The sequence below is a fragment of the Falco punctatus genome (genome assembly GCF_963210335.1).
Source record: "Falco punctatus genome assembly, chromosome: 1".
NCBI lineage: Eukaryota > Metazoa > Chordata > Aves > Falconiformes > Falconidae > Falco > Falco punctatus.
In genome coordinates this window covers 26,793,127-26,806,314 of record NC_137580.1, presented here as the reverse complement: position 1 = coordinate 26,806,314, position 13,188 = coordinate 26,793,127, and the positions used below count along the sequence as shown (strand labels likewise).

The window sequence follows — 13,188 nt, the reverse complement described above, 5'->3', positions numbered from 1 at the left end:
ATCATACATGTATGTTTTTAAAATCTATTTAAGAAACAATTAATCTTTATTATGCTATGGAGACAGTGGTTTTAAAATTATGAAGCCAATGGGGTTGTTTATAGATAATAGCAGCTTTTTTGTGGTGGTATTTTTGTAAAGCTGAAAGTAAGAGTGAATTTAAAGTAGCCATGCAGCAGAAACTTGCTAATCCTTTCAAGCATTGATCTTCAAACCAGATCATTACTCACAGCAGCCTGATTGCTTGAAACCTTTTGGGGCCAACAATTTTGGGCATTTTAATGAAGTACCATATTATCAAAATTATTATGCTTACCAAAATTTATTGTCTGACTAATTATGAACTATTTCTTAAATGTGTTTCTATGTCAACTATTGTATTTGTTAACTTCAACACTAGAAGATTCTTAATTTGTCGTGTGTTGTTTTGTAATTTCTCAGGGAGTGTTAACTAGCAAGGTTCTGCTGTTTTCTGTGTGCATATTTACTAAGTGCATGCGTTTTAAAAAACAAAACTAAATTAAAATCATGGCTATCTAGTATTAGGTTCAGTTAGATCGCAATAATAAATTTTTCCAAAGACCTTAGGAAATGTGTTGTCAATTGAAAATTCCTTCCTGCACTTTTTGCTTCTAAAATGGCTGACTTTAAGAATATTCAAGTGAACATGAGACTATTTTTCTTAAACACCTTCGACTTTTATAATTTTTTTCTACATATGGCTGCCATGCAAGTAATTTAAATGTATTATTTAAGTAAAATATAATTAGGGACATGGCAAATACCATGTAAGACCACACTGATCTGTGCTGGGACAGATTCCTCCTCCTGCTGCAGCCATTTCCTGCATTATGCATTACCATTTGTAATATTTTTTGGTTTACCTGACTCAAGGAATAGCAACTTTGCTTTTTAAGGCAGTTTACAGTGAATAAATAGCCACTAATACAGGTAGTTGCGGTTACTTTATTATCTAGATAACTGTTTCATTATTCTTAAATTACGGTTCTGATGATGTTCGACCTTTCAATCATGTGTTACTTAAAATTCTGCTCCATCATTAGTTGAAAACTAACTTAACGTTTTTCCTGATATTGTGCATTAAAAAGAATTTGACTTGCCTTTTTTATTTCTGTATGCCACTTCCTCTTGCTTTTATTTCTGTGATTTTTCTTCCTTTTTTTATCTGGCCTCTCAAGTAGGGAGTTAGTCTTTGTAGTCATCTTCTTTATAAGAAAATGTCTTTATCTTTCACATATCTGTTCCTTTGAATTTCTGCCTTTTTTGCTACGTGTTTGACATACAAAGCCCACGCAGTATTCCAGAGAACAGCACAACATTGATTAATATAATTCTTTTAGAAGACATTTTAATACTATTTTAACATAGAATACACATCGAAAATGTTTGGGTTTACTACTAATACTGCAGAATTTGTTTGTTTGGTTTTGTTGCTAAACTCTCCATAAAGCTACCGGTGTCTTTTTTTTTTTTTTTTCTTCCTGATTTGTATATTTAAGTTGGAACCATTATATACAATATTTCAGCTTAATTTAATCTTGACTTACTGGTTAAAAGATTATCACGTACAGGCTTTACTATTTATTGATCCCATTTTAGAAATCACTGCTAAAGATACAAAATAGTGACACTAGCCCAGTTGTTTTTTTTCACTTAATAGTTTCTTTTCATCATAAGCAAGGTAATTTTATTTTGTATTGTAGTTGTATTTTTAGGACTGACCTCTTTTGAGGATTTTCTCAGAATCCTTATGAAAGACCAGTTCTCTTCTCTCTTGATTTTTCTTTTTTTACCAGTCTGCTAGAAATTTGAATACACTTTACAAAAATTGAACTCATTTGCTATCTTCAATACTGCCATCTTTTTTTTCTTGAAGTTGTTTTTAAATTACTTCATGAATTCTCCTGCTGTTGGTTTGCCAGTTCATGGGTGAACTCTTTGCTACATTTGCCATTCTTGAGTCATGTAGGTATGTCAAAAGCACATAGTATTGCAAATCATAAATGTTATGCATTTTGTTATCTACTTGCCTGCTTTATTTTCAGGTTTTTAGCCATCTTGTATGTCTGCCGTCTGGTCCCAGAATAATACGCGTTTTAACGGCCAGATTTTGTCATCCTCATCCATACTAAAAAATGTTGGCATCTAGATCCGTTAACATAATATAAACATTTCTAGCAAGATTCTGATGTCTAAAACGAATCCTTTGGGTTTTTTCTGACATCATAAATGCCTACATGTCTGAAGTTGTTGGGTTTCCACCTGTACAACTCTCTGTGTACCTAATGGTCTGCAGCTTTCTGCATCTGCACTGCCAGGGCTTGGCCAGCAACTGCCGCAGCTCAGGCAGCACCCTCAGCGCGGGGGTGTGTGGCTGTGCTAACGGCCAAACCTGGGTGAGTGTCGCGTAGCTAAAGCACGTGGATACAGAGCTCTTCAGAAAACAGGCCCCCTTGTCTGCTTTCGTTTGAAGAAGGTGGTGGTGGGATGAGCAAGTAAAGAAAGGGAATACAGCAGTATGTCTTCAGTTAGTATTAATTGCTTTTGTGTGATTTAATTAAGGATGCCAAGTACCTATTCCGCTTATACATGGCACTGAAGCAATACAGAGAAGCTGCCAGAACGGCTATAATAATAGCCAGGGAGGAGCAGTGTTCGGGTAAGTTTGTTTTCTCTGATGTGACAGCATCTCTGACACTACATCCTTGCAGTACTTAGGGCACTGTTACTTATACAGGATTGTACTTAGAAAAGACATCTGGCAATGCTTTTAATTGTATTCAAGTTTACTTTTGAGTTAGAAGTAGACTTTGTGAAAAGGTTGGGACTCATACCTGTATATTAACTATTGGGAAAAAAGAAAATTGTGGAAAATATCTGCACTCCTTATTACATTCAAGTAAACAGTGATTAAGATTGCCTCCAAATTTACTTTTCTGTATATCACAGATCTTAGAATTTCAGTTCCTACATGCGGTTTCCTAATTGGGTACTGATCCTTTAGTCTTTGCACATTTTTTTTCAGCAGGAGGTGTGTACAGGAGATGATTTCTATTGAAGGATCAGACACCTGCTTGCTTAAGCCTTGTTTTCCCTTGTTAGAAGTAGCTGAAGTTAGAAACAGAAAGAAGAGACAGGGCCAGAAGGAAAACAGCTATTGCCTCCATTATTTGCTCTTTTCTGTAGCCACGGCAGCAGCCCTGCCATGGCACTGCTTGCTTGTCATTTCAAGTAAGTTAAGAAAAATGTAGATAAAGGAAAAACAGCAGACTCGGGAGCAGCCCAGGCAAATTAACATTTATGGACTGTTCCTTAGCATTGGGCTAAGGAGCAGAAAATCTCTGAAACCCTTGGCCAGCATGATTTCCCAATTCATCGCAGCGCTTTTTTTACATAAGCACAAACGCATTATGTGATGTGCTTATTATTATGTAAGCAGGAAATGTAAAGGCTCGAGGGTTTAAATATTTACTAGCTTCTCCAAATGTGAAAGCTTTATCTGAAATGCAGTATCCCATACTGCATTTCATATTCCTGAATAGTATAGGTATGTTCTGCAGCAGTCTGATAATAAGCACAGTATTTTTTCATTAAAATCACCAATCTTGCAGTAACTCTTTCCTCTGCAGAGGCAGAGTTTTAGATTGTACTCTCTTCAGATTTCAGTGAGTTTGATTCTGAAGTTTATACCAATATAGCTTGTTCTTTCCTTAAAAATCCATTTAAAAAATAGTAACTTAATTCATACTGTTTAGTATTTTCCTTTGGGTATGCCGTTTTAGGCGCAATTTTCCTTTAAGTTGTTTTTATGTAATCATTATTACATATGTAATATGTACTGATTGTATTATACTGAGAGTCAGTAATACAGCATGAAAAATTAATGTTGTTTTCCAGCAACTAATCCTGGAGTGGTATTTAGCTGCCTCACACTAATTCCACAGGTTGATTCAATTGTAGTGTATAACAGCTTGTAAAAAATTGCTCTACAGAGGAAAAATGTTTGCTGATAGAGAGAGAGGAAAAAAGTTTCCTGAAATAACTGACTCTGAAATTTCCCTTAAATGCCTCCAACTGCAGAGTATGACTTCTTTACGCTCCAATAATGAAAAAAAACCAACCAAACCAAACCCAAGCAAAACAAAGCAAGAACAAAGAACTAGCCAAGGGTAGACTAACTGTACTCGTTGTTTTTCAGCTACGCTGATAATTTAATGAAAACCTGTGGATTCTGGACAATCCTTGATAGTGACCTTGAAGCAGTTTAACCTAGTGAATTAACATTCAAATTTTAATTCTCTCTCTGACAGGTTTTGGGTTTGTTTGGTTGCAGAGGCAAGGAGTTGCCAAAGCAAATGATGAAGTAAAAGTATGTTAAATTAACATTTAAACAACAGCTTTTCAATAGCTGACATTGAAGAAAAAAGAGAAGTAACGTCTCTTGATGGTTTAAAAATACCTTTTCTCCCCTTTATTGTGGAAGCAATGTAGGATACAGCATCTTTCGTTTCTAAAGTTTAGTATCAATATGAAATTGTCATCCACATACATATTCTGATACTGTTTAGATGACTTCTCCAAGTGTAATTTTTTTTCTGATTTAGCTCCGTGGCTGATACCGTTTAGGATACTGTGACAAAGAACTGCTTGTTATTTTCCAAAGAAGCAAAGTTCTTTTGCTCTAAGACTCAACATAACTTCCTGTTCAGCTTCATAGGTGTCATTAGTAGAGAAATTGTTATGAAAAATTAAATTTACTGTTCATGGTTGGTTTTTTTTAGGAAACTACCGAAATGCACACGATGTTCTTTTCAGTATGTATTCAGAGTTAAAGACCCAGAAGATCAAAATTCCTTCTGAGATGGCTACAAACCTTATGATTCTACACAGCTATATCCTAGTGAAGGTAAAGAATTGAGAAACTGAATTAGGCATAAGTTGCGGTTTCTGATTTATTGAACTGTACATGTGGGTGCTCTGTATATGAAAATTACATTGTCCTATAGGTTGTATCACAGACTCCAAGTGCATGCTGACAGCAAGCTTCAGGGAGACAACCTGTGGTTGTGTCTGCCTTTTTGATTAGCATACTCTTTTTTAATTAAAACCCTACATATAGCTTCCTGTATTTCTTTTGCATAGATAGCTACAAATGTTATGCTACTCGTACAATTATTATTATTAGCTGTAAGCAGTTCACTGCTTTTCTGTAAATGAAATTAAGCAGGGGGCCTCCAATGACTTGCTGTAGTTAACCCGTGGCCCGTCAGGACACCCGCCAGCCTACACCAGCTTCTGGCCTCCCTGCCAGCAGCGAGGCAAGGGCGGGCAAATAGTGGGGCGAAGGCGAGACAGACCGTTCCGGGAGAGAGCCCCTATAAAGTCTCTGGTCCTTTCTGTAGCACACCATGCACCTCTGCTCGGTTGTGTGAAAGAGCTGTGGGTGTGCAGCTCCCAGAAGGATGAACGCCAAGAGCAGGCAGGCTGCGCAGTTACTTTCTAAAGGCTGCAGTTATTCGGAGATGTTTGTTGTGTTCCAGACTCACGTGAGACGTGGTGATCACATGAAGGGAGCACGTATGCTTATACGTGTAGCCAACAACATCAGCAAGTTCCCATCACGTAAGTGCTGACAGCACAGAAGAGCGTGCTGTGCTCTACAGGACAATTCGTTAATCGTTGCATTAGCAGGTACATTCTCCTCCTGTGGTCCTGCAGGGCACGTGACAGCGTGTGAACACACGGTGCCTCTGCCACCCTCCCCAGGGTGGCTCTCTGATAGTTGGCCTCCAGGACGGGTTCCTCACCAGCCGTTTAATCTGTTGTGACCCACCGTAACTGCAGAACTGACCTGCCTGAGCCACACAAAGTCTCAAGGATCGTATGTAACGAATGGATTGGTTCTGCAACTTCATTAGAAAAAACTTAACTGATTTTTTTGGAAAGTACTTTTTGGGGACATGGAAAATGTGGACTTTTATACAGTGCAGAAACGCAAGGCGGTGAGAGGTGAAACCGTGATTTTCTTGTATTCAGTTACAGGAATTGCACAAGTTGTGCAACTCTGCAGCATGAGGAAGAAGAAAAATAATGTCATTTTTTATCAGTACCTTTTTAGCCACATTAGCTCAAAGCTTTTTAACGTTAATATTGGTGACTAAATAGTTCACGTCATTGTTTCATTCTCTTACAGACATTGTGCCAATTTTGACTTCAACTGTAATAGAGTGTCATAGAGCAGGATTGAAGAACTCGGCCTTCAGTTTTGCTGCTATGCTGATGAGACCTGAATATCGTAATAAAATAGATCTTAAATACAAGAAGAAAATTGAAGCGATGGTCAGGTAAGCAGTGTTAACATGTACTTTCAAATGTACATAGTCTCAAGGCTTTATGTATAATGCTATTTTTGCTCATAAAGCCTATGGGCTTTATCCTATCTTCATCTTATTTCACCGTCTCAGATTTGGAAGGCTGAGAACCATTTCCCCACCACCACCACCCCACTTGCTCTGAAAATCAAAGGCTTTTCTGTTCCCTCGCATGCAGTAAACCTGAAATGTAGTGTTAATGTAAAATGCTTCCCAACTAGCAGCAACATTTTCCATCTTGTCCATACAGGCGCAAGTGCAGCCACACAGCTGTAGTTGTTCTCCAGTTAGGAATGTACGTGGCAACTGTTTGCTGCTGCAGCGGTGTGCTCTTCTGTGATTTAGGCTACTGCCTAAATGGCCAAGATAAAAAAAACCCGTAAGGGCAGATGGAAAACAGATGAATTCTTAACATTTTCTTCCTTGTCTGAAGTTCTGGTTTTCTCCAGTATTTTGAGGGTCCGGGACTTGCTGAGCCCATAGGGGAAGTTTGGGTATTTATTAAGTCTCTCTGCTTGAAGCTATGTAAATTGACAGTGACAGGTACCTCCTGTGACAAGAAGTTCCACTGTGTCAAGGCTGGTCCCTGGCTAGTTCAATGTGATCCCTTGTAGCTTTCCTCTTGAGAGAGATCTAGCCTTTTCTGTGTCACAGTTTTATAAACCTTTTTTTTTTTTTTTTTGACATTTTCCCTCTTACCAGTCATTATCTTTTCAGGACCTGAAGTCTTAGTTTACGTAGCTCATCTTTTATGGATGCTGATCGTTATGGCCTTTCTCCAAAACTCTTTTAAAGCCTTTTTTGGAAGAGGCAGGACCAAAACTACATCTTGTCTTCAAGATGTGGGCAACCCCTGGATTTATATAGTAGCAGAATGACTCTGTGTTCCACCCTACCTCCTTTGCTTTGACTGTTTTTAAAGCTTGCAGAGTTCTTCCCTGTTACCCATTTGTTAGGAATCTTAAAACATTCCAGTAAGATTCTAAAATACAGTATCAAATGCTGAAAGCCACGTTGACTTGTTCCTAATCTATCAGTCAGGTTTACCCATACTTCAGATTTCATTAAGTGGAGACAAAGGAATGGGCCACTGCAACATGCCTGGGCTGATAAAAGGAGAAATTCAGCTTTCTACAAAGTATCACGATAACCAAGGAAACCATCTGTCTGTCTCCAAGGTTACTAGGCTAAACATTAGAAAGGATATATCCTCTTCATTGGAAAATACACTAAAAGTGGATCCAAACTCTTGATCTAAAAGTGTTCCATAGAAGAGTAAGCATTAAAGGTTGCAGAAGAAATCTAGAAAAAGGTCTCCCCCCACCCCTCACACCAGGTGCTGTGACGTCTGGATCAGGACCAACAGACACTTGGGCAAAAACCAACCTGTGAAAGGCAGAGGTACAAGCTGCATTGGCCCTCCCCAGATGCTAGTTTTATTTCTTGTTACTTCAACTGTTTGTGGTCACTCCTGCACAGAAAAACACTGAAATAGAAAAACCATAGCTTTATATTCTATACACATAGACTATGAGTTTTGAAATCTTTCTAAGTATTATGATCTGTTACAGCTTTAAAAAGGTTGTATTGTTTCAAATTAGATAGAAAATGACCTGTTCCTGAGTTTACGGAATTGTAATGAAGCTTGAGTGATAGTTAGAAGTAATTATCTGGTAGAATACAAAATAGAAACTGGAAGCTATGCAAATAAGTATCAAAGGCATTGGAAAACATCTTTGTTCAAGTTCAAAGCACTTGAGGTTTTTATTCACATTTGTATCTTACTCCTAGGCGTCCAGACACCACAGAGACAGAAGAGCCAACAACAGCCTGTCCGTACTGTGCATTCCAGCTCCCAGAGTGCGAACTTTTGTGTCCTGGCTGTAAAAACAATCTCCCATACTGTATTGCAACTGTAAGTGTCTGCCATGTTTTCCAAAGCTTTTCTCTCCTAAAAAGAAGTTTGTCTGAACATCTTTGGTTTGCTAGGAGTTTCAAGCTAGATGTTTTTGTGGGTTTGTTTGGTTGTTTTTTTTTCCCCAAGCTGCACTATGACAGAGTGTCCTTAGTTGCCACCTACAAGTTGCAGGCACTTGAAGGTGACAGTAAAATCACGAAGTGGTTCTGAAAGACTTTGGCTTCCTGAGAAGGCAGGTGGTGTACCAGGACTCCCTGCAACTGCAGCACACCCGGTGCCCTTTGGAGGACAGACAGGACTATGCTTCCCAGCTCAGCCCTTTGTGTAGGTGCTGCAGTGCTCAGAGCAATGGTGGCAAGAGATGGCAGCCCTCCTCTCTTCTTCCATGTACAAGGGCTGTGGGAGGGCTCAGCTCCAACCCCTGAACTCCAGGCTGCCAAGACTTCAAACGAGAACAACAAAAACACCCAACAACAAACCCACAACCACTTAAGGCCCTTCCAAGGTTTAGTAACCTCAGCATTTCTTACATTACTGATCCTTACAGAAAGGAGAAGTTCTAACATTTGTTTCAGGATAATTTAGAGTGTACTGAACAGGTATGGATGGGGTACGTTTCCTAGTGGAAGAGCCATGCATCCTACTGTTACCAGCATGAGTACAAAATCTTTATACTGAGGTTAGCTACTGTGTAACTAAGAGACTGTTTTTACCATGTTCAAGTGATTAGTTATACTGGAATTACAGAAAAAACAAAATTTACTTGAGCAAGAATCAAATGTTGGAATTAACATTCTTTATTAAACTAAAGAATTAAGTCTTACAAAAAATATTAATAGCAATTAATCTATTTTTTTACTCTATTGGTTTAGCAGAGTAAGATTACCAATATATTTTAGAAGTAATATCTTAAAGAAAAAAAACAAGGCTTTTGAATACAGCTTTAAGAGCCAAACATAATGTACATAATTGTATATATATTCCATGTTATTTATTTAGGCTCTATTTTGGTTATAGTTCATTTACAACACAAGTATTTGTAACGTCATTAGGAATGCAGCATTTTCACCTTTGAGAGTCAGTGTCAAAACAGTCTACTGTTGCATATTGTATTAAGAGCATACATCTCTCATGTCTAAATGTAGTTCAACATGCTGGTGTGTTTTTATGGTATTGAAAAAGTACATATAGATTCTTGCTTCTAAAAGCAAATTTAGTGAACCATACCAAAAAGAGAGGAAATTTCTGTTTAAAGAGGCAAGTACCAGGCAGCCGCTACGTTCACAAATTTGACAGTGTTGAATGCAACCTCCTGGACTCAGGTGACATGCAACATCAAGTCTCTGTAGATGTACATACATGCCTAGACACAGCACTACAGGTAACATTTTAGAATCGCCAAACTAAAAGAATTTTAAAAATTGTAATTCAATGCAGTCTTAGGTTTCTTTTTTAAAAAGAGCAATGTGAATTACAATGAAAACACTGCATCTCACCGAGAGCTCCTTTCCTAGTTACAGAATTTACACAGTAATCAGACTAGAGTTAACATGACCATGGGTTTGGGTTTTTAATTGCTCAGTCTTCAGAAAGCAGTTGCTGAGACTTTTTCACAGCAACAGGTACAAAACAAAATGCCCAGCGCACTGGGACAGCACACAACCCCTTAATTACTTGTGGCTTTTGCGTGCAGGGTCGACATATGGTACGAGATGACTGGACAGTCTGCCCACACTGCAACTTTCCTGCCCTCTATTCAGAATTCAAGAAGTAAGTTGGTATTTTTTTTTCCTTTTCTGTTGCACAATTCCAGTGTTCGTTCATATTTTAGCAGCAAACTGTTTCATTTGGTATTAAAAACATGTAACAGCTGGGGTGGGGTGGAAGAGGAACACCACTTAGTAGTTTCATCTAACATACTCACAGAACATCGCTTCAGCGTGGAACGAAAACCACAATAAAGAATTCGGCCAGAGATGCAGGGCTTCAGCAACAGGAACTGTCCTGAAGGTGGACGGGGGGAGCTTGTGCAAGCTCTCAGCTCCTTCCAGGAAGGACACCTGATATGGGGGCAGGGGGAACAGAGGCACAGCAGCAGTCACCAAAACAAACAGAATACAACAGAAAAATAGGTATAGGCTAAGGCAGCAATCACCTCTTGTCCCCAGTAATCATCTGTGCGAGAACGGGACTGGATAGCTGTGAAGCTCCAGGAGCTTCATGTTTAGCCCAAGTTCCTCTGTATGTTTCAATTGCCAAATTTTCCTCATGGCAAAGAGTATCAGCCTTCCCATTGTGATGTTAATTCTCAAATGTTAAAAATGAACAAACCAACCTTTGCTCGGCCTGGACTGAAGGGGCCATTGCTCGAGCCTGCATTTGTTACATAAACCAGATCAGAACTTTGCTGTACGCCTTCTGCCTCAGGGCCAGCTGTTCCTTTTAAAAACATGTTAGCATTATCATTTGACCATCACCCTTCTTTTTAAAACAGCATGTTACAGACTGAAAACATATGCCCGATGTGTTCTGAAAGGATTGACGTTGTTCATCTTAGGAAAATAAACGATTGCACACAGTACCTCAAACCAGAAGATGGGGACCAATAAGCTCAGGTATGTGCTAGAACCTGTATTATTTTACTTAACAGGGCTCATTCTAGGACGTCTAAGGAGTTTTTCCCAGCCAGGGAAATGCAGCATTCAAGAGTCTAACTCACAGCCTGGCTCTGCACCTCAGGTGGTACAGCTGAGCCTGGGTTCTCCATTTCCCCTCAGGCACACAGACACCAGTATGTTTTGCTACTGCAGCCGACCTGGTTATTAAATCATTCCAGTTGTGAGACTTTAAACTAGTCTGCCTCTATGATCACACCGTCACCTTCACCACGTTCTGGTTTGGAACATGTTCCTGAACACCAGTTGTGCTTCAGTAGCAGAGAGCAGTTTCAAGATCTCCACATCCTCAAATCCTTCTACAGATCTACCAATGAGCATAGGAAGAGAGAGATGCAAAGTAGAAACAGATCAAAATGCAGGTTAAGGATCTTCGCTTCTGTGTTTAACAAAACATATCACAGGAACATAGCATTGGCTTGCAGTAAGAGTATCTCAAAGAATAAAACCACTGCTCCATCTATACCACACACCTGGATCCTAACCTTATTTTTGTTAATTCCCCCCCCCCCCCCCCCCCCAGTCTGAGAAAACCTTGTAGTTTGCCATCACAGTCTTTTCACCTTGGGATATGACTAACCACCTCTGTTTATTTTCAGAACTGCATGTGTTGCCTGGCAAGCAGCAAGGAAAGCTTCATCACTAAATTACGCATCTTTTCCCTACCAGAATGTAGTAACAACAACAAACATGTCACTTCTATTTTGTCTATTTAGCTTTTGATAAGTTTTGTACTTTGATTTATTACAGTAATAAAAATTATTGATAATTATTCTTACCAAGCAAAATTTGTGTTTTATCTGCACCGAAGACAAAACAAGGGGCATTCTGTGTTTTGTAAGCCACAAAAAAACCCTCAGCATTATCTTTTTCAAGATCAGTTCTGAACTTTTATGACTATTTTCTATCAAACATTTCTTACACTGAAGATACAACTCACATGCATGGGCTCCTCTAGTTTTGGAGCTAAATCCCTCACTGTTGTTCTGTGTCTCTAACTGAAAAAAAGGGCAGTTGTAGGAAAAGCACATCCTGTACACAAAGGAAAGCCGAAACCTTGGAAGAGAGGGAGAGACAGAACACTCCATGACTGTAACCAAAACTTTTTGAAAAAGACTCCTGTGAAACGTTTTATTGTTATCTTATATACCACTTAATTTCTATAATGTACAAATATGCAATTTAGGTTTGGGGTCTTTTTTGCATCATGTAGTATTTACAAGAGTTCACCACATAACGTCAGGGGATTTTTTAAAAAAAGAGAGTAACGGGGTCCTAGGAAGACTTTGCATAAACATCAGGTAACTAACACCGCATTTCCATCATGTTTCATGCACCCTGGTGTTTGTTGCACAAGGATATTTATAGGTTGTAGCACTTTAAGAGTAAGTACAGCACAGCACAGTGTGAGAGTACAGTAGCTACATCACCTCTATAAGAGGAGCATTTTCAACACACTGGTTCTACTTTCCCAGCTCCAGCAATGGATCTGTTTCATGTTTCTGCCAAAAGTTAGATAAGCAAAGCTACATCCAGAGCAAGATTTTATTCTGCTTAATGTCTTGTTTTCTCTTTTCTTTTCCCTTCTTTTTTTGTTGTTTCTTCATTTTTCTCTCTTTTTGGCAGCTTGGAAGACTTAGGGTTTTTTTTCTGCAAACAGAACATACAGACAGTTCAAAATCCAACTGCAACCTGACAAAAAGCGTAAGTCAAAATGCAATCAGTATTAAAAGAAAAAACTCTCTCTTCTCTTCCCCTCCCATTTCAGGTATGAAGTTTTAAAACACCATGGAGAGTACAGACTCGACAATATTCAGTCTTAATGGCCTGATTTGGTGACACGTACAAAGGGTGTGGCTGAAATTGTCATCTGTGATAACCCCATGCAAAGGCCTGTGGTTGCTCCTTACCAATGGCACCGTCCCCACCAACACCTAAAATATTGCAAAGTTTGGGAATTGGATGCAGTATTCAGGGGTGTACAGTGATGTCTCACTTTGGTCTAACGTTCAAGCAGAAGGCAATGGATGGAAATAACATCATAGACTTTTTTAATTTAGAAGTTGACAGATCATGTATTCAGCATCTACTAGTCCACTTCCCCCACCCTCCCCCCTTCAGATGATGTCACAAGTCCCAAAAAAGGTAACTAGAAAACCAGAAAGCAGTTTACTGTGGTAGTTTAACACTGAGGAAACTGTCA

The 13,188-nt window shown here is 38.9% G+C and overlaps 2 protein-coding genes across 4 annotated transcripts in view; one reads left to right on the top strand and one right to left on the bottom strand.

The window, feature by feature from the left end:
• WDR19 (WD repeat domain 19) overlaps positions 1-13,182 on the top strand; it is a gene marked incomplete at its 5' end in the record, with an annotated part of 47,008 nt that extends 33,826 nt beyond the window's left edge. Inside the window, 8 exons of one of the 3 annotated variants that reach the window (XM_080408270.1) lie at positions 2,584-2,680; positions 4,803-4,927; positions 5,562-5,643; positions 6,215-6,365; positions 8,184-8,307; positions 10,004-10,080; positions 10,805-10,925; positions 12,754-13,182. In XM_080408270.1, coding sequence (XP_080264396.1) covers positions 2,584-2,680; positions 4,803-4,927; positions 5,562-5,643; positions 6,215-6,365; positions 8,184-8,307; positions 10,004-10,080; positions 10,805-10,919 — 771 coding nt within the window. In that variant the 3' untranslated portion in view covers positions 10,920-10,925; positions 12,754-13,182. Of the gene's footprint in view, positions 1-2,583; positions 2,681-4,802; positions 4,928-5,561; positions 5,644-6,214; positions 6,366-8,183; positions 8,308-10,003; positions 10,081-10,804; positions 11,764-12,753 lie in introns of those variants that run through there. The other 2 variants (XM_080408269.1, XM_080408268.1) reach the window with 2 other exon arrangements.
• The window catches only part of RFC1 (replication factor C subunit 1), a 42,733-nt gene continuing 41,647 nt past the window's right edge, over positions 12,103-13,188 (bottom strand). Inside the window, exon 25 of the mRNA XM_080408443.1 lies at positions 12,103-12,635. Within this exon, the coding sequence (XP_080264569.1) occupies positions 12,540-12,635 (96 nt within the window). The 3' untranslated portion in view covers positions 12,103-12,539. The remainder of the gene's footprint in view (positions 12,636-13,188) is intronic.